At 40.2% G+C, this 19924-nt stretch overlaps 1 protein-coding gene across 2 annotated transcripts in view; it reads right to left on the bottom strand.

Moving 5' to 3' along the window:
- The window catches only part of LOC135196961 (guanine nucleotide exchange factor subunit Rich-like), a 387875-nt gene that overhangs the window by 230103 nt on the left and 137848 nt on the right, over window positions 1-19924 (bottom strand). For both annotated transcript variants that reach the window (XM_064223819.1, XM_064223820.1), the window contains exon 10: window positions 5610-5849. In XM_064223819.1, the coding sequence (XP_064079889.1) occupies window positions 5610-5849 (240 nt within the window). The remainder of the gene's footprint in view (window positions 1-5609; window positions 5850-19924) is intronic.

The raw sequence follows: 19924 nt of genomic DNA on the forward strand, positions 1-19924 counted from the left end.
CGAAGACTTCTTCGTCTTTGCACTCGAGAAAAGAGAGCGCGGAGAAGGAGGAGCGGCAGGGGTCAAGTCGTCTCCATACTCTTCTAGAAGCAAGGCTGTCAAAACTTTATAGTTCGACAGTCCTTCTCTTCCCTGATACTCGTCCTCCGAGTTTACTTCTAACTCGGGGTCTAGATGAGTCTCCGCTAACAAATCAGGACGTCTTTCCTCTGGGGGAGACAAACTCCTGATAGGAGAGGGGCTAAGGGAATGATATTCCTTCCTCTTCAAAGCTTTAATATTCTTGGAAGGCGCCAACAGCCTAGGCTTCTCTCCATAAAAGGATGACGCCTCCCGCTTGGATGACGCTTCTCGTCCGCCAAGCGTCCTGGCTGACGCCTCCCGCTTGTCTGGCTGCTGACGTCTGGATGACGCCTCGCGCCTGGAAGACGCTTCGCTCTCAACTGGCGTCCTAACTGGCGCCAATACCTTGGTTGGAGCCTCGCGCTTATAAGACGCTTTTAATGACGCTTCACGCCTATAAGACGCCTCACGTCTATCTGGCGTTACGTTTCTGCCGTAAGGTTCCCTCGATCTCGCTCTCGAAACCGACGCCTCTGCGGTATGTTTGGAAGCTTCACGTCTGCATGACGTCTCTCGCTTTGCAGGGGAGAGAGGACGAGACTTCTTGATTGGAAGCGAAACGTCCTTCCTACGAGGAGGATCCCTCGCTAACACTCCCACCAAAGAGGCTAGTTGTTCCTGCACTGCCATGAGAATCTTCCTTGAAGCTTCTCCCACGTCATCTTCAATCGGGGGAGAAGGAGTAGGAAAGCGTTCTTCCACGTCCACGTCGGGTGACGCTGACGCCACCTTCGCCTTTTTAATTGACGAGGGGGCTTCATCTTTGCAGAAACGCTCCCGGGTCTCTGAATCCAATTCAGGTTTCTTTTCAAATGCCGTTTCAGAGGCCTAGATAGATCCGACTCCTTCCACCCTCGTTTAGGTGAGGGAGAGGGAGAGGATGAGAAACACTCACGCAGGACGCTTTTTCTATAGCGACCCTGAGCAGCCTGCAACGAAACAGAGTCTGCTGAAGGGACGTCTGACCGTTGGGGATTCCCCACGACCTCCTTAAGGCTTTCGACTTTCCTTCTCCTCTGGGCATGGGAGCTTGGAAGAGGCTAGGCCTGGGAGCGTCGCAGGACGATCAAACGCCCCCTCCACAACACTGGAGAACTCACTTCACTGTAATGCTCACTTTCACTAGCCTTACCTTGTAAGTCCGCCATTTTGGACTTCATCTGCTGAATTGTAGCTTTCAGATCGGCGATTTCCGAGGCCGATTCAGAAAGTAAAGCTTGTGAATTAGACAAATAGGGAGAATCCAACTCATCAGGATTAGAATAAGGATCAATAAAAGGCTCAATAGGCCTTGTACTCACACCTTTCAAACGTCTAACCCTATCCCTCTCTAACTTCTTCAAATAAGAAGTTAAAGTCTTCCATTCTTCTGCATTTAATCCCTCACATTCATGACAGGTATTAGTAGCAGAACACTGAAACCCCCTACATTTACGACATACAGTGTGAGGATCAACCGAAGCTTTCGGTATCCTCACCCTGCAGCCTACATTCACACACATTCTCACACTCACATTTGAATCAGACATACTGAGAAAATTCCAAAAAGCAAGTCCAAAATCAGTCCACAGTAGCGAATGCCAAAAACACGATCCAGATACGTCACCAAAAAGCCGATAAACGATGATCAAAGGATGAAATAAGAATCTAAGTCAGGAGGTAATAGCAACAATGTTGATACCACCGGCGACAGAGAAAATATGATAGAAAACGGGAATGGTTCCTAGTCCTGCCGCCCAGGGCAGGCCGGTAGATCACCTGACCTACCTATAGCGAGTGGCGCGAAATTTGAATTTCTGTCGGGGACGACGGAGTCTTAGCTATGTATATATCTGACAGGTAAGTTGATTGTATGAAAACCTTAGGCTATGGGTCACACAGTTGCGCAGGAAATAGTTAAAAAATATTTCAATCCAGATACTTTTATTCCTGATTAAAATAAATTCATTATTTCTTCTAACAACTACACACTACCATACTTAAGAATGAGCTATGTTCTGAACGGCTGTTCGTAACTTAATTTGTCCATAAATTGGTTTTTAATATGTAGTGCATAATTTTTGTTGATGTTTACATTAAAATTTTGCTCTGGGCACATACGCTTCTAGTAATAATTTTTGCAAAGAACATGAAGAGGAAGAAGATCCTGTTCCTTTACCCCTCCCCAGTATTCTTGTGATTAAGGATGTGGTCTTACAATCACAAGAATATTTTTTCATACTCTTGAAATATTCCTATTTATTTTTATCTTCTAACATCCAAAGTAAATTCCTTATAATACAGCCTAATTAAAAAAAAAGGATAAATATAAAAAACTGGAAATTTAGAAAAAGGGTACAGACAGTCCCTGGTTATCAGGTAGTTAATCACAGAAGGGGTAAAAGGAACAGGTTTTTCTTCTTCCTCATGTTCTTTGCAAAAATTCTTGGTAGCAGATTAGGTACCCAGAGCAAAATTTGAACTTGTGGGTGGCAAAGGGGAATGCTTCAAACACAATTTTAGCTTGTGACCCTGTCTGAAGTTCATAAGCAGGGCAGTGTCTAAATCAATTTAACTTATGGATTCAAGACTTTACACAATATAATGATGATGATAATGATGATCATATGCTGGAAGTAAATCCTCTATTAAACAAGTTTTGTTAAAAGTAATTGCTGCCTCAGCTGAATTAATTTTATACAGGTTCTTCTCTATTTTCCTAATTATTGTCTTCTAATTGTTGCTTAAATTGGTGAGCAACTCACCGAAGGTTGACATGTCTCAAATATGTAATTATCAAAGTTGATTTTAATTTTATTACAAAAAAAATGCGGGAGGCAGTAATCAAAATTTCATAGTATATCCAGTATAGTTTATCAAGGGTAAAGTGAAATTTGATTCCTTTGGTAGGGTCCGCGACGTTTCGTCTTTGACTTCAGACATCCTCTTAGGCGGAGGTAGGTGATGGACTGAAGCAAGAGGGCGAGTCTGTCTGCTTTTACTGTGGCGGCGCAGCGGGGGACTCCTTGCCGCTGCTTTTTCATTGACCAACGAATGGTGAGCTGCTTTACGATTGGCTGCTTGGCTGTGGGGTCAAACTCGTTCTCGAGCACATGCTCAGCAGTAGTGCTGATCTTTTCAGCTGCATGGCATCACGCCGGGCTTCATTTTGATTGGTTAATTGCTGTGTGACGTCACTGCTGGTATTACTGATAGTTTTAAAGTTGTCTTCGGTGTTATTTTCTTGAATTAGGGTGTTTTTGGGTGCCAATATGGTGGTGTTTGCCAGTACAGGTGTGTTTCTTCGCATGCAGGTCGGAAGCAAAAAGGCCTCATACGTCATATTCATGGAGGGCTTTTGCTCCTGGATGAGTAACACCTCCAAAAGCCGCAGACGGCCAGGGTCGGGTGCTCTCCCTATTATCCTGGTGTTGCGGATAATACAGTCGCGGTAAACGGTGAGGGCGTGATTCTTGATGGCCCCTTCTTGGGCATGATAGGAGAATCTCTTCGCAAGACGCATTTTAGTCATTCCATTGTACTTCCCAGGATATCCTCAGGCGGGGCATATGTATTGGTATACTACGTTCGTCAGTTTGAGGGGGTCTCGTAATGGTAGTGAGGGGTTATTTTTCATGATTAAATCTCTTGTTCTCTTGTTTTTTGTAATATAAGGTCCACCATCTTGCCTTCTTCAGTGGGGAGGATATTCAACTGATGATGATCTTCATCGAGTTCTCCTCCTCGTGGTACTGATCGATTGTGCAAGTCGACACCAAGGATGAAGTAGAAGCCCTTCGTCGCCAATTCCAGCAATGCAGCATACTAAACCACAGAGTGGAGTTTAGCACCAATGATCGGCTCCCCTTCCTCGACGTCCTTATAATGAAGACAGAAAACGGTCTCTGTACTTCTGTCTACACGAAGAAGACCAATTTAGGAATGTACTTCAACTGGGACAGCGAGTGCCCTGACAGGTTTAAGAACACCACTGTTAGGGCCTTTGTGAAAAGGGTCCTCTCCCATTGTTCTACCTGGCAGGACACGCACCTCGAGCTTGATAAAGCTTTGCAGATGCTCGTTAACAACAGATATTCTAATAAGCTCATCAAACCGAGAAGGGCGCACCACCCTCGAAAGATGGTACTCAGATGAGGAAGAAAATCTATGACCCCGCCCCACTGAGGACATCAGAATATATTATAAGGCCTTCATGCACTCTCAGTACTGTGAGGAGAACTCGATGAGGAAGATCCTCAAGGAGAACTCCACACTGAAGAAGGCAAGATGGTGGACCTTATAATATATTACAAAAACAGGAGAACAAGAGATTTAATCATGAAAAATAACCCCTCACCACCATCAGGATACCATTACATATGCCCAGGCCGAAAATGCGTCTTGCAAAGAGAATCTCCTATCACACCCAAGAAGGGGTCAACAAAATCACGCCCTCAGCGCCCACCGAGACACAATCTTCCACGACTGTATTATCCTCAACACAAGGATAATAGGGAGAGCACCAGACCCTCGCCGTCTGCGCTTTCTGTAGGGGTTACTCACCCAGGAACAAAAGCCCCCCATGATTATGATGCATGAGGCCTTTTTGCTCCCAACCTACATGCGAAGAAACACACAAGTATCAGAAAACACCACCATACCGCCACCCAAAAATGCCCCAATTCAAGAAAATAACACCAAAGATGACTTTAACATATCAGTAATACCAGCGGTGATGTCACACAGCCATTGACCAATCAAAGTGAAGCCCGGCGTGACACCACGCAGCTGAGATCGGCACGACTGCTGATCATGCACTTGAGAACTGGTTTGAGCCCGCAGCCAGACAGCCAATTGTAAAGCAGCTCGCCATTCGATAGCCAATGAAAAAGCAGTAGCATAAAGTCCCCTGCTGCTGCCACTATAAAAGCAGACTCTCACCCTCTTGTTTCAGTCCATCACCTACCTCCGCCAAAGAGGATGTCTGAAGTCCCAGACGAAACGTTGTGGCCCCTACCAAAGGAATCGAATTTCACTTTACCCTTGATAAACTCTACGGGATATACCCTGAAAATTTGACTACTGCCACTGGCATTTTATGCAATAAGAAAACAATAATTAGGAAAATAGAGAAGAACCTTTATAAAATTAATGCAGCTGAGGCAGCAATTACTAATTAATAAAACTAATAATAATAATAATACAATAATAACAATACTAATAATAATAAGTAAATAAAGATTACTGAGAGATATATAACACAGTATGAATAAAAAAGGAACTTCATTCAATTAACAGCTTTATTTATATTCTTCTTAACTTCCCATATGCTACAACTGACTTATTTTAAAGCCTACAGAAATATTTGATGGATCTGGCAATGATATCAACATTACTTTACCCGAAGTCCAAAACACTACTGATATTAAAATACAAAACATAAATAAATGATATCCATAAAATTTATAAAAAAAAAAAAACGTCCTCTTCATCACACTACCCCTTACCCTTATTGGCCAATTGGAGGCAGTATATTTATAGGGTATTGGTATCACTATCCACTGTTTGTTTGCAGCTACATTATACTGGGTATCCCTGGAATGAGCAGGCTCCTCAAAGGCACCTTCTTCTTCTTCATCAAAATAGAATGCGAGCGAGTCTTGGGAATCAGGAACACCAGCCAAACCTTCTGACGTGTTGAGGTAGAGACAATCACTCCCTTGAAGTAGCACCCGCCCTAACTGACTCTGTGAGTGCCAAAAGAAATAGTAAATTAATTACTATCTTTTATACTAATATGATGAATGTAAATCCCTGTAATCCAACATGAAAATAAACTTATCTGCCACACTGTAACATGGTATGGAATCATTCACCACTTTTTACATGTTTTGAGTACCTAATTATGTCAACTCCAATTACAATCCTTACATAAGTTTTAACAGTAAGCCCAACCTTTTGCATTGTATAACCTATGATTTATTAAACAACGTTCAATCAGAAGCCAGAAAAATGGTGAGGACTGAATTAATTAATAAGAACATGCAGAATACATAATTAAGATACACACAAAATGACCCCAATTTCTTGAAACCTAACTTAAACCCACACAGTCCAGGCTTAATATATATATATATATATAGCATACCCCTAGACTGGACTACATTTAAGGATGGTCAATTTAAAAAAACACAGAGTTGGAAAGAGGAAGATATGCATAGGCACATGGTATAAGAAAAAAAATTCTAAAAAATTTCTCTACCTTCCAGAAGAAGTTGTGTGGGGCTTCTTTTCCAAAAGACAGTCAAAAAATATGCTAACTTTACCAAGATATAAGACAGTAAAAAAAATATGCTAACTTTACTAAGTTATAAGTGTTTTTTATTCTATTTTTTAAAATTATAATTACAGTTTACACAATATCATAACAGAACTAAAATTATTAACGAATTCAGAGTATATTTATTGTAAAATATTTATGAGACATCCTTGGTTGGGAATGGTGAATAATCACAAACTGATCTTTCTCTCCTGTACTGATTAGCTATTGGAATTGGAATAAAAGTTGCCACGAGTCATTTATGGCCCATGAAAGGGATCTGACCACTTTCCTCGCAAAATGGCGTGAAATCTTGAACATGTATTTATATTACCCAAAATCCACCCCAAGGCTCTATGTAAACATAGATGTATGTTATCCATCCATATGGAGTTAAAAGTAAGATCCGTTCTCCAGCTTACTCGTGAAGCGTGCAAGATTTCCCCCTCACGCATAAGTTGCAAACATTACATTCCTACCTTCAAGTAAAGTGGTTTTCGTAATCAAGACCATACTCAGTACTAATCATAATAACAACAAGGATCAAATATAGAGGACACAAATTAAACACGTTCATATATTCTTAGTTATAAGTGGAAACACAAAATAATTGAACGGAAACATAGCCTCTAAATTCAGTAAACCAAATAAATTAAAATGTGCTAAAATCTACAGTCAAATAGAGCCCTGTTTCACCAATGAAAATTGAAATAAATATGCTATATTTTATTAGAAATCATTTTTCTGTACTGTTTGACAAGCAAATTACTTATTTTTTACATTTTCCTTCTAATAAATAAATCATTAATATCCTACCCTAAAATTCCTGTATCTTTAAATCAAGGCAAAACACCTTTTTCAGATCTTTTTAGGCTCTTCTGTAGACTTTTCCTTTTCCCCAAAAAGAACAACAACAACAACAAAAAAGTAGTTTGTAGGCTTACTCCCCGAATAAGCAAAACAGCAAAATTTCAATAACACCTTATTCATTTACATATGAAACTATAATATTGATCTATTATTGTAATAATATGTATTAAAGATCAAATTGTTACTGTAGGTACGTACATATCGCCATATCTTTTTCTTTCTCTGATTTATTGAACAGTACTTCATTACAAGTTTAGTAGTTGACTTTATAATTATCACACATACTATAACAGTATACAAGAGAATATTTTCTCAATTTCATGTGTAAAAAACACAAGTTATAGTTATTCTCCTCCCAAACCAGTTATCTTTCATCCCAAACTGATCTCTCTCTCTCTCAATAAAATATGAATTACAACTGTATCATAAACTTTTATGTACACAATATAAAATAATACCATTGATAAACTTGTTTCTTTTAGCAACTAAATTGTTTTCCTAAATAATTATATTGGTAATAAGTGTCGATTCACTGACTCTTAGAATGTAAGTATTGTAACGAGCATTTTTCAAAACACAAAATACAGTGGTCCCCCCTGTATTGGCACAGGATGCGTACCAGAAACCAAACTGCCCCCCTCCGCCGAATAGTTGGAACTCCTGTAAAAATGCTTAAAACCTCCTTTTTTGTTAGTTAAAACTCAAGAAAAACCCACTAAAAATTTTAATGCCTGGTTTTTGTAATAGTTTTATCACAAAAAGTGCATTTTATGATGAAATTGACAAAAAATCAGGAATTTATGGATATTTCTCATAAACCAATACTGGGAGTAGGCAAATTTTCCACGAATAATGCGGGGATATGTTACAGAGAGAAATCCGCGAATGTGTGGGTCCGCGAACCCGGAGAACGCAAATACAGGGGTCCACGGTACACATTAATTACTTTATCAATATTACAGTACAGTACTGTAATCCGTATAAATAAATATCTTTTTATCATAAATGTATTCATCCATGAAATATAGTTTTATGCAGCAGCCATATCAGGAAAACAGGAATTGTTAGCTAATATACTTTTGTTTGCAGATCTGCTGAAGAGGGAAATTGAAAATAGGAAAGAATTAGTAAAAGATTTATGGCAGTAAAGAGACATACAGTGTTCCCCCTGTAACATAACTTATATTACATGCCTGTATTCGTGGGGGATGGGTACCAGAACATCCACCCTGTGAATAGCTCAAACCCATGAATAGTTCGAACTCCCCTTTAAAAATGTTTATATCTGCCTATCTTGAGAGTTCAAAAACCAAATGTATACTTAAAGTATCATCCTACGAAAAATATACCACTGAATTGATGATATTAATATCATTTCAAAGCATAGGCGTACCGGCCAGGGGGGCTGGGTCCGGGAATCGGCTAAAGTTCGGGCAAATCGGTTGAGATATTCAGGCATTCAGGGAAGGAATTTTTTATTTTATATAAAAAATAATAATAAGTCACACCATCAGCAGGCTGAAATGCATCCATTGCTGATTTCATAGTTGGAGAGAAGGGTCTTGAGAAGTCCCTATAAGGGGGCTGGCCAGAACCCTTATATATGTGGGTATAGGGCGTAAAATGCAGTCATGAAAATATTCATGGAGCTTCGTTTGGCAAAGAATATGTATACGATATATTTAGTCAAAATTCCTCTTACTTTCGTAGTTAAAGGGTAATTAGTAAACGTAACTCAATAAGCCAAAAACATTGATCCGTACAAGAAAATGCAATATTTCTTCTTTTATCGTAAATTTTCATAATTATTGTCAAAGAAATTGTGAGCAATGGCATCTGTAGAGATTCCATGAGGCAGCAGGAGGGAACTTAGTCAGTTTACCACCTTTCAGTGTGAGGAGAAACCTCTCTTGTAGTGTACACATTCAAGTTTCACCTCTAACATTCACTCACTTTTACGTACGTTTATCTTTGTTTCGGCAAGAATTTCATCATGCTAATGAGGAAAAGACTAGCAAAAATCTTGCTAACATACAGATGAAGGAAATTTGCTCTAATATGATTACAGAATATCATAATATATGCGATATTAGCGCAGTTAGTGAAGAGAGAGAGAGAGGGGGGTGCGTAGTTGGGAACGTCATGCAGTACCCCAGGCTCCAGTCTTTGAGCAAAGGGATCTTCATTTATGATAAATAACATATTTTTGGTTTATCAATACCCAAAAAGGAATATGAAATTCATAATAATCAAGATTTATTAACATTGCCTTTGTAAAAAAAGAGTATAGTACAAGTTTGACTTTCACCTCTGACATTCTCTTGATTTTACGTCTATTTATCTTTGTCTCTGCAAGAATTTCATCAAGAATTTCATCATGCCAAATAGGAAAATACAAGAAAAACATTTCGCTAACATACAGGAGAAGAAAATTCGCTGTAATAAGCCTAGTTAGTGAGGGAGAAAGAGAGAGTTGTGTAGGAAGGAGTGCCCCATCTTGCCTGATGCAGTGCCCCAGGCTATGATATATGAGCAAAGGGATCACCATTTCTGATTAAAGTATGATAAATAACATAGTTTTGGTTTATCAATACCCAAAACAGAAATATGCATTCATAATAATCATTATTTATTAACATTGTCGTTATAAAAATACGAAGGAAAACTTTGAACGCCCGTATCTCAAAACTATAGTTATTGACCTTCAAAATCTATCTTCTCACTTAGTTTTAAAGCTATAGCACTGGAATTTGGTATATAACTCAGAAAGACATTATAGAACAATCATATAAAGCCCTTTTTCCCAATTTTTATTTCATCTTTTTTTTATAATTTTTTTTCTTGATTTATAGGGTTTATTTTTTTACCATAATAAAAAATTCATATCTAGCAAAAAATGACTTTTAGAAAAAAAAAACTCCTCATTTGATTGGAGGTCTACATCAGGTCTATATATGGTAGTAATCCCATGTCTTAATATTAAATATCAAGGGAGGAGATAGAATTTGAAAATATGCGGTTTGGAGATGTCCCCAGTCACCTTATCAAGTAGTATGAATATCAAAGTCCTGTTCTTAAAAAATGACATTAGCCGGCCGGCCCCTTAATCATTGTACCGATGATTTTATTATAATTTTATGTTAAATACAGTTCATTATGTATTCTTTATCATTAATTATCAACCATCGGCTACAGCTGGTGCACAGTAATATACGATATGCTAGCCATTATTTCCATAGAATTATTGCCAGATAATTTATTTAGGTAACACAGTAATGCATATAAAGGTACAAATAAGTACATGATAAAGAATAATGTAAAAGAAATGGTAATCAGTAGGGAAATTGTAATGTTAGAAACTGAATACATAATAACATTCCAATGATAAGTCAATGTTACGGTCAGCAAAGTACCATAAGGCAATGTTCTTATGCATTCTGGCTATAATGCCAGCGAATCAGGAAGCACAGCAGCCAGCAGGCAGACATTTGACACTCCTGTGACTCCTCTCTCGGTATTCCTTGTTGAAATATTTTTATGTGAGTAATATATACTGTAGGTAAGGGAAAAAAAAAAACAGGGTTTCAGTCTGCTAACTTTTGATAAAAAATTTATAGATATAGAAAATGACTCGGTGTGTTTAAGAAACAGGGAAAGAGTTGCAAAGTTATCTTGTGAAAAGCATGGAATGGTGTGTGTTGGTGAAGGAGAAGTTGAATTTCCTTCTTCAGTGATTAACAATTACAAATCTATTTATACTAGCGACTGTTTTCTAATTGGCCTAAAGTGGCGTGTATAAAGTGTTGTTTATAAGCGAAGTGGTTTTGTAAACTTTTTCATCATGAAATTACAAAACCCTCGCAAATTTTAACATTTCAGGAGACACTATTACATGTTTACTCAAACGCTGTCACTAGGTAACTGTTTTTTGTGGTCGGTCAGACTTCATGACGTTCATGGAGTGAGACGATGTAATTTTGAGTTGGTCATCTCCACTCCTCCATACACCATTCAATGACCAGAAAATGCAAGACAAAAATATGAATTACATTATCTGAATAAGGGATGTCTAAAATGAAAGGAACTATGGATAGCTAGGTGAAATATGATATTGTTATGATACAATAAAGTTTCATACATACTTACCTGGCAGATATATACATAGCTAAGACTCCGTCGTCCCCGACATAAAGTCAAATTTCGCGGCACACGCTGCAGGTAGGTCAGGTGATCTACCGTCCTGCCCTGGGTGGCAGGATTAGGAACCATTCCTGTTTTCTAACATATTTTCTCTCTTCCACCTGTCTCCTGCGGGGAGGCTGGGTGGGCCATTAATCGTATATATCTGCCAGGTAAGTATGTATGAAACTTTATTGTATCATAACAATATCATTTTCATACAATCAACTTACCTGTCAGATATATACATAGCTGATTGACACCCTTTGGTGGAGGGTAAGAGACAGCTAACATGGAATAGACAGGTAAACAACATATGTTGTAGGTATAAATAAACCTTGGTTCCTATCTGATAGGTGGTAGGCTTCATATGGCTGTTGCCAAGGAGTCTGCATCACCTCAAGAAACTTTAGCGAGATATGTGATCTGTGGCCAAGAGTTCTTGTGGGTCTGCCGATGGGGTATGATCCGCTTACTCGGCAGAGCCTGAAAGGACTTTGTCAATGGGTACTGAACCACTCTATGACAATACACCCTTATGAAGGAGCGCAACACCGATCCCGATCACCTCGATCCTAACACAAGGGTTTCGCGCTCAAATTTTGAAAAAGAGTCATCCCCACACTCCTTTCAAAAACCCCAATAATTTCACTAAGTTAAATAACTTTAACTCAAAGAGAAGGATCTCTCGTAGGTTAACTTGACATCCTTTGTGTAATGAGAAGTCAACACAGATTTGCCTCTACCGTACAACACAGCTAATATGTTCTTATATGACATATTGTTATGTTAAAGAACAAGAATTTGCAAAAGCGCGCACTTCCTGCGCTTTTAATTCTCAGCTGTTTGAAGGAATCAAGTCACTTATGAAGTGCTCTTAGGAGATCTCCATGTTTCAAAGAAGACAGGGCTTTCTTGAAATGGATCTCTCCCGTCTGAAGCCTGAAGCCTGGCAGGAACTCGCGCGCCTGGCTGGTGCTTCGCTCTTGGTTGGAGCCTAGCGTTTGTCTGGTACCTTTCGCTTGACTGGCGCCTCTCGCATCTGGTTGATGCCTCGCGCCTTAGCTGGAGATTCGCGCCTAGAGCCTGGCTTGCGCCTGGCTGGCGCCTCGCGCCTGGCTGGCGTCTCGCGCCAGGTTGGCGCTTTGTGCCTGGCTGGCGCCTTGCGCCTGCCTGGAGCTTGGCTCCTCCCCACTTGCCGGAGCTTCGAGCTTGGTAGAGTCTCGAGGATGTCTGGCAATGTCCACATCGGACACACTTATCTGTCCGATATGTTCGCATCTAGCGCATCTGTGCAGGTTGTAGGCCCGGCCTTTCTCCTCATCAGACAATGACAGTGTTCTTGGGGCTGTCTGCCTCTGGCGTTTTTTACGCCTGTTTTGGCATAAGGCTCCTGGTTGGCGCTACATTGTCCGAAAGTCCTGAACATCCACAATAGTAAATCACAAGACTGGAGAAGGGTGGAAGAAATTCTTCCACTTTGAGCTTTGGCCTCTCCGGAAGGGGAGGTGATTGTAGTCAGCTACATCCAGTATACGATAGGATATCTAACAGTACGAGAGATAAGAGTCTTCTCCGAGGAGGATCCTTCTTGAGTACTTCCCTTGCTCACGAGATTCTCTTCTTACCTGTTGAAGGGGTTTCTCGTTGCAGAATCTTCCCTATCCTTGTCGAAGGAAGGGAAGAAGCCTAGAAGTCGAAGGAGACTCCGAGCTGAAATTGGGAGGACTCCTGATTTCTAGCTCTTTATTGTATCCCCCTCGAACACCTTCTGGGAAGCATTTCGAGCCGTCATCGCATTCCAAAGACTCTGTAGGCAAATGTTTAAACCATTCTACTGTAGATGAAAACATAAGTACCCTGCCTGGACAACGAAACCTCTATCTGAAAACATTGAATCAGGAATAGGGGGGTTTTAGTTCTTTTGCCAGATACTATGCTGGCAAGAACCCATTGCCTAGTCTCCATAGAATCTGATGCGAGATTCCAATGCTCAAAAAAAAAAACATTTTACTTGTCTTCTTGGTCGTTTAGGACCAAGAGAAACAAAGAATTCCCTCATAAAAATTTCTCAAAGAAGTTTGATGAGGAGCAGTTCCATCTTGTCGGAACATGGAATCTGTGGCCACAAAAAAGATCCCATTAGAAGTACATGATATCCTACTCTTGTCATATAAGATCCCGAAGATCTTAATCCTCTGCTATCTCCAATTCCCTTTGTAGAGACAGAGTATAGCCTTTTACTGCCATTCTTTGATAGCAGACATATACAAAGGTGATTCTTCCCTCTGAAAGGGAAGAAAAAACCGCTATGTGGTTCACAGAGGTATCGGAAGAGGACAGCTTCCTCATTCCCTCTAGCACGATCTGCAGCAATTCTATGTTTGGCCATGACTATTGTCCTTTACCTAAAAAATCCTCTATTCATGTCCACTTCTGGTCAGTCTGCACGCAGACAGACTCAGAGTGGAGGTTGGTTAAGGTCCATTTATAATAGATGCTGATAGAATATCCAGACTCTCTTGGAAAAACTTCCAAAACATGTTGTGAGAAGAACGTGACCTCTGTGAATCCAACCTCTCTAAGGCCAAAATGAGGCATAAAGTATTATCCTCTCTTTCTTTGACGCCCTTTATCTTAAATTCTGCAAAGAATTTATATTTAGGGGAAAAAAGACTAAAGTTTAATCCCCTTTCTAAAAAAAAAAAAATAAAGATGGCGTATATTGCTACCTCTCTTGGTTCGAGGAAAAGGAAGCAGTCTATAGGGAGCCTGTTCGTCTTCTACCTTGCTAAGAGATCTATGAAGAAGACTTTCCGCAGGTTCTCACAACTCTTTCCAATAAATGTTAGACATGTTAACAGTTATTATCGTCGATCGAGAAGGTTCTCTTTGTTAACGCGAACAGGAGCGAAAAAAGAGATTCTCGATGCTCTTTGCGATATGAGAGAGTCGTGGAATTGGCCTAAGTGATTAAATGGGTAACGAAATCAGGGACGAATCTTGCCGTTACAGAGCCTGGTGTCCGAGAGGCTACTGGACTCTTAGGTTAATAACTCGCTAAAACGAGAAAATCTTGGATGGTGCTCTTGGCTCACTGTGCCAGGCTGGCGCTTCTGGTGCAGGCGCATTGCGCCAGGTTGGCGCTTCTAGCGCTTTGTGCCAGGCTGGCGCAACTTGCGCCAGGCTGGCGCTTCATTCTAATTCTTTTCAGGTTATGTGCCAGAACACCTGTGCCTTTATGGTACCCGACATCCTTTCACATGTTAATTCCGTTCTTAGTAGGAAAAAACTTTATATACGTAGTATAGTCCATTCAGGGAAACAAGTTCTGCCACAAAGAGAATGTTCCCATCCGACTCATCCATCTTCTTCTGAGCAGGTACTCTAATAAGCTAGTTTCGTAAGCCTGAGAGCATTATATAATATAATGTTCTGCTGCGATAGAATCCTTTAATAATGTTACCTACGGTAAACAGCATTGAAAGGTTGTATTATCTCTCTTATTGAAAGCTTCTTAGCAAAAGGCATACAATATTTATCTATGTTTAGCTTAACTATCCCCTCAATCCGAGGCTAAGACCGCGATTGTAGGGGAGAGATACGGATAGTTATTCCATCCCGCAGGAGAGAGAGATGAACCCGACCGCTCATGACTGACACCTACATGGTACTGCGTTGGTCTCAGGCTCTCAGCGAAAGCAGTCTCCGTTAGCCGGCTGGCCTTACTCTTCCAGAGTTGCCGGCTACTCCATTTAATAAAGGAATCTTATAAAATTATTATCGAACTTCAGGAAGTTCTTATTAAAGCATATTTAAGCGAAACAAGACTTCGATAAATCTAGAAGCTAAGTAGGTGTTGTCTTAACAATCCCTTTAAGCGTAGTCCTTCCTAGGAAAGTCGTAGAAGGATACTGGAAATTGAGTTGCACAGCAAAGAAGTAACTACGGTATGTGTTTAAGATTTGACCGTATCGTATTCTCATACAGCAGATACTCTACTACCTTCTACTATCTTCGTTCTTTCGTTAATAGAACGATAGAAAGAGTATATATATATCCTTAAGGAAGGAAGTTAATCCAGGAACTCTTTAAATCTTCGTGATTTGCTCATAAATCGCGGAAGAGACAGAATTCCTGTTCATCACTAGGGTTTACGGAAGGAAGTAGATATTTCCTATCCGCCATCATACCCAAACGTCGATGAGTTCTTTATTAAGAAAAACTCAGAAAGCTCTTGCCTCCTCAAAAAAAAACAAGGGAAGAGCATGGATGAAGGAGAGAGTCCGCATTGAGAGGAACTGCCTAACACAGGAGTCTTCTGAATAATGAAAAGGGGCTTCTCTTAGTATCAGAATCCTTCTGACAAAAGCAATGGCCGCCTGTGCGACATCTTGCACATTTGCCAGGGGAAAGTTGCTCAAGTTAAAAAACTCAAAGAGGAGCCTCGCGACTGACCTCTCTCTCAAATGCAGATTTTGGAATATTCTGGCGCCTGGATCCTTGCGCCTAGCGCCTGGCGTCTGGATAGTTCTGCGCGCCTGGAATGTTCTGCACGCTAGAAAGGAGACTCGCTCCTGGAACGTTCCGCTTGCGTGGAAGGTCCCGTGCGCCCTGATAGTTCCGAGCGCCTCTAGTCTTCTTTTACGAGCCTCTTGCCAGTAAACGTTCAATGGAAGCATCCTTCTGTCTACTATAAGGCTCCTCAGTCTAGTTTTCTCTTTGAAGGAGCCTTGCGCCAAGAAAAATGTTCTGGAACGCGGCTCGCGCTCAGTTGCTGGAACGCGGCTCTTGTTTAACTGTATGAACGAGGCTCGCGCTAGTCTGTTGGAACGCGGCTCGTGCTAGTCTGTTGGAACGCGGCTCGCTGCTGGCTGTTGGAACGTGGCTCGCGCTAGCTTGCTGGCTGGCTCTCAGCCTCTCGCTCAGTGTTCTCTTAGTTTTCAGAGAACGCGCCGATCGTCCGAACTCCAAACATGTACATTCTTCGTCTTTTCGGATGTAAGATGAAGAAACGGAAGAAGAGACGCACTTTTTAAATTTTTAAAGGATGCCTTTCCAATGGCTATCCCTGGCAGTCTGGGACGTTCTACAGATCCTGCCGAGGGAACGCCCGATCGGTGGGGATTCTCCATAACCTCCGTAAGGCTTTCGACTTTCCTTCTCCTCTGGGCGTGTGAGCTTGGAAGAGGTCTAGGCCTGAGAGCGAGACAGAGCCGATCGGACGCACCCTCTACTATTTTAGGACGCCTTTCCAATGGCGAACTTGGCAGTCTGGGACGTTCTACAGATCCTTCCGAGGGGACGCCTGATCGGTGGGGATTCTCCATAACCTCTGTAAGGCTTTCGACTTTCCTTCTCCTCTGGGTATGTGAGCTTGGAAGAGGTCTAGGCCTGGGAGCGAAACAGAGCCGATCAGAACGCACCCTCCACTGCACTGGGAACACTAAAATCACTTCTTACCTTTCAATAGCTCGTATTTTGAGCTACATTCCTTTGTCTTCAAATTGCAATATGAATTTGAGATTCTGTGAAGTAAGAAGGAGATGAGGATACAACACTACTAGTATTGTTAATGCTCTAACTGCTCATTAGTACGAGAGCTATAAAAACTTCTAAAGGAAGCGTAACTAATTCTATTCCTGACTTCCTCAAGAAGGAAGTTAGCTCAATCAATTCTAACATTTACTACACGTTATTATGAATAAATATTAAAATTTCCCTTCTTGCAAACTATGTGAGTGTCTACCGAAAAATTCGGTAGTTACACATAAACAATTCTTCAAAATTTTCGAAGCCAAAGTTATTAAAACAAATTAATATGCGTATGCCAAACCAAAGATCCAGTACTTCCCTGCAAAAGATAGCCCAGAAGATCGATGGCGATGAAATCCAAAAATCAAGTCAGGAGGAACTGCAAACGTTGTTTACATTCCAAGCGACAGAGAAAATATGATAGAAAACAGGAATGGTTCCTAATCCTGCCACCCAGGGCAGGACGGTAGATCACCTGACCTACCTACAGCGTGTGCCGCGAAATTTGAATTTCTGTCGGGGACGACGGAGTCTTAGCTATGTATATATCTGACAGGTAAGTTGATTGTATGAAAATAAAAATTTCACTGACGTTAGACGTTAGTCATGTAAGTAAGCATATATGCTAGGCCTAATGTTATGTTAGGAATAAAAAATCAAAGAAATAGCCTAATGCAATACAGCAGTGCCTCAGGTTACGAAATTGATCCGTTCAGAAGCGGCCTTGTAACCTGATTTTTTCGTATCCTGAACTACGTTTTACATGTAAATTGCCTAATTTGTTCCAAGCCCTACAAAAACACCACAGTAAATTTTATAACAAAGCTAAATTGACCAATAAACAATGAAATACAACAATTTGGACCATTCAATACCTAACCTAACCGGTACTGTACCTGTAAATAAAGTGTATTAGTGTACAGGGTACAAGAAATACTGCATGTACATGTACGTACGTATGTAGTAAAATGTGGAACCTTACTTTTTGAGTGAGGCGATCTCTGAAAGTTGCGACAGAGGAGGAGGACAAATGGCAGAAAACAAGAACACTTAACTTTACGAAACATTAAAAAATGGCAGAAAACATTAACACTAAATTTTACGAAACACATTAACAAATGGCAGAAAACATTAACACTTCTTGATTATCTCCATCTTCATCTCCATAGAAAGCATCCTCTTCTTTCCGTGAACTTCAGCAACATTCTTGGGACCCATGGCTAATAACGTAACTAATTAAGTTCACACACAACACGATAAAGTAACTTACAGCAGAAACGAAACCGAAATCACTAACACGAATTTACGTTAACGAATGAAATCTACGTGAACGAACATATTCCACATGTACGATAAAGCTGTCGATACGAAATGGTCGAGGAACTCCTATACATAGATGCATAATGGGATACATGCTGACCAATAGGAGAGCAGGATTTTACGGTGGTAAATAGCATCAGGAACCAATGAGAGAGCGGGAGGATGGTGGCAAGTCTACTGAGTTGGTGGCGCGCAAGTTTTAAAATTGTTCTCGGCGGCCTGGGCGAATCTCGGACTTTACAGTACACCCTTTCACAACCTGAATTATTTTCATACACAGAAGCTAAAAAATCTTCGTCTTTGCCTTCGTAACCTGGAATTTTCATACGTAGGGACTTTCATATGTAGAGGTATGACTGTACTTGGTAGAAAACAATTGATTTACAGCATATTCTAATGTTTTTATTATTGTTTTGAGATGTCTGTAGCAGTTACATAGGGAGAAAGAAGTTTTCATAACTAAAACTAATTCAAATATAGGCCTAGGCTACTTGCGATCAACATAGTTGGTGATCTTGCTAGTTATGCCTTTTTTCGTGACAAATAATGTAAAAATAGATACTGATAGGATGTTCCTTTTGTAAGTTATGAAATATCTTAAAAGTTGCCACGGCATTATATTATTTGAGAGAATTTTGGTTTGAAAGCATACATAAGAGGATGCATGTATATAATCTGAGTAAAGAATAGAATAATAGCTACGTAGTTTTGCTAAACTTCTTTAAATTTGTACCTGCTGTACATACTTTAACAGCTGTTGGTATTTGTTACACAAATATGGTGATAAAAAAAGAAAGAAAGAAAGAATTCGGGCAAATTTGGTGTTGCCCTCCCAAATGAACTTCACCTTGCACACCTATGTTTCAAAGTCATCTTAAACATTTTACCATTAGAAATATATGCACAGCCAATAACACACACACAGAGAGAGAGAGAGAGAGAGAGAGAGAGAGAGAGAGAGAGAGAGAGAGACTGAATGGCAACAGAATTATTTGATCACCATCAGGAGTGAAATTATCCATAAATTTAGAGAATAGTAATGAGAGAGAGAGAGAGAGAGAGAGAGAGAGAGAGAGAGAGAGAGAGAGAGAGAGAGAGAGAGAGAGAGAGAGAGAATTTGTCTCTCTAATCTCTCAGAAATGTTAATTTATGTACATACACTTCTAACAATTCCATCCAAAACAGAGGGAGAGTGTTACCACCATGACATACGTATCTTGTGGGGTGAGAGAGAGAGAGAGAGAGAGAGAGAGAGAGAGAGAGAGAGAGAGAGAGAGAGAGAGAGAGAGAGAGAGAGAGAGAGAGATTGTTTAAAAGAGTGAAATGGAAAGATTATTGTATTCCTTTAAAATACTGTCACATATCAATTTTGTAATTAAAGTTATATTATTATTTGAAAATATTAAAACATATTATACATAAATGTATCATAAAAATTCTCTCAGTAAAAGTGAGAGAGAGAGAGAGAGAGAGAGAGAGAGAGAGAGAGAGAGAGAGAGAGAGAGAGAGAGAGAGAGAGAGAGAGAGAGAGAATTAGGATGCTGTCACAACACAACTCGCTTCCCCTCCTGTCACATTACTTGACATATTTTACAGCTT

Source organism: Macrobrachium nipponense, chromosome 18 (assembly GCF_015104395.2).
Source record: "Macrobrachium nipponense isolate FS-2020 chromosome 18, ASM1510439v2, whole genome shotgun sequence".
Lineage (NCBI taxonomy): Eukaryota > Metazoa > Arthropoda > Malacostraca > Decapoda > Palaemonidae > Macrobrachium > Macrobrachium nipponense.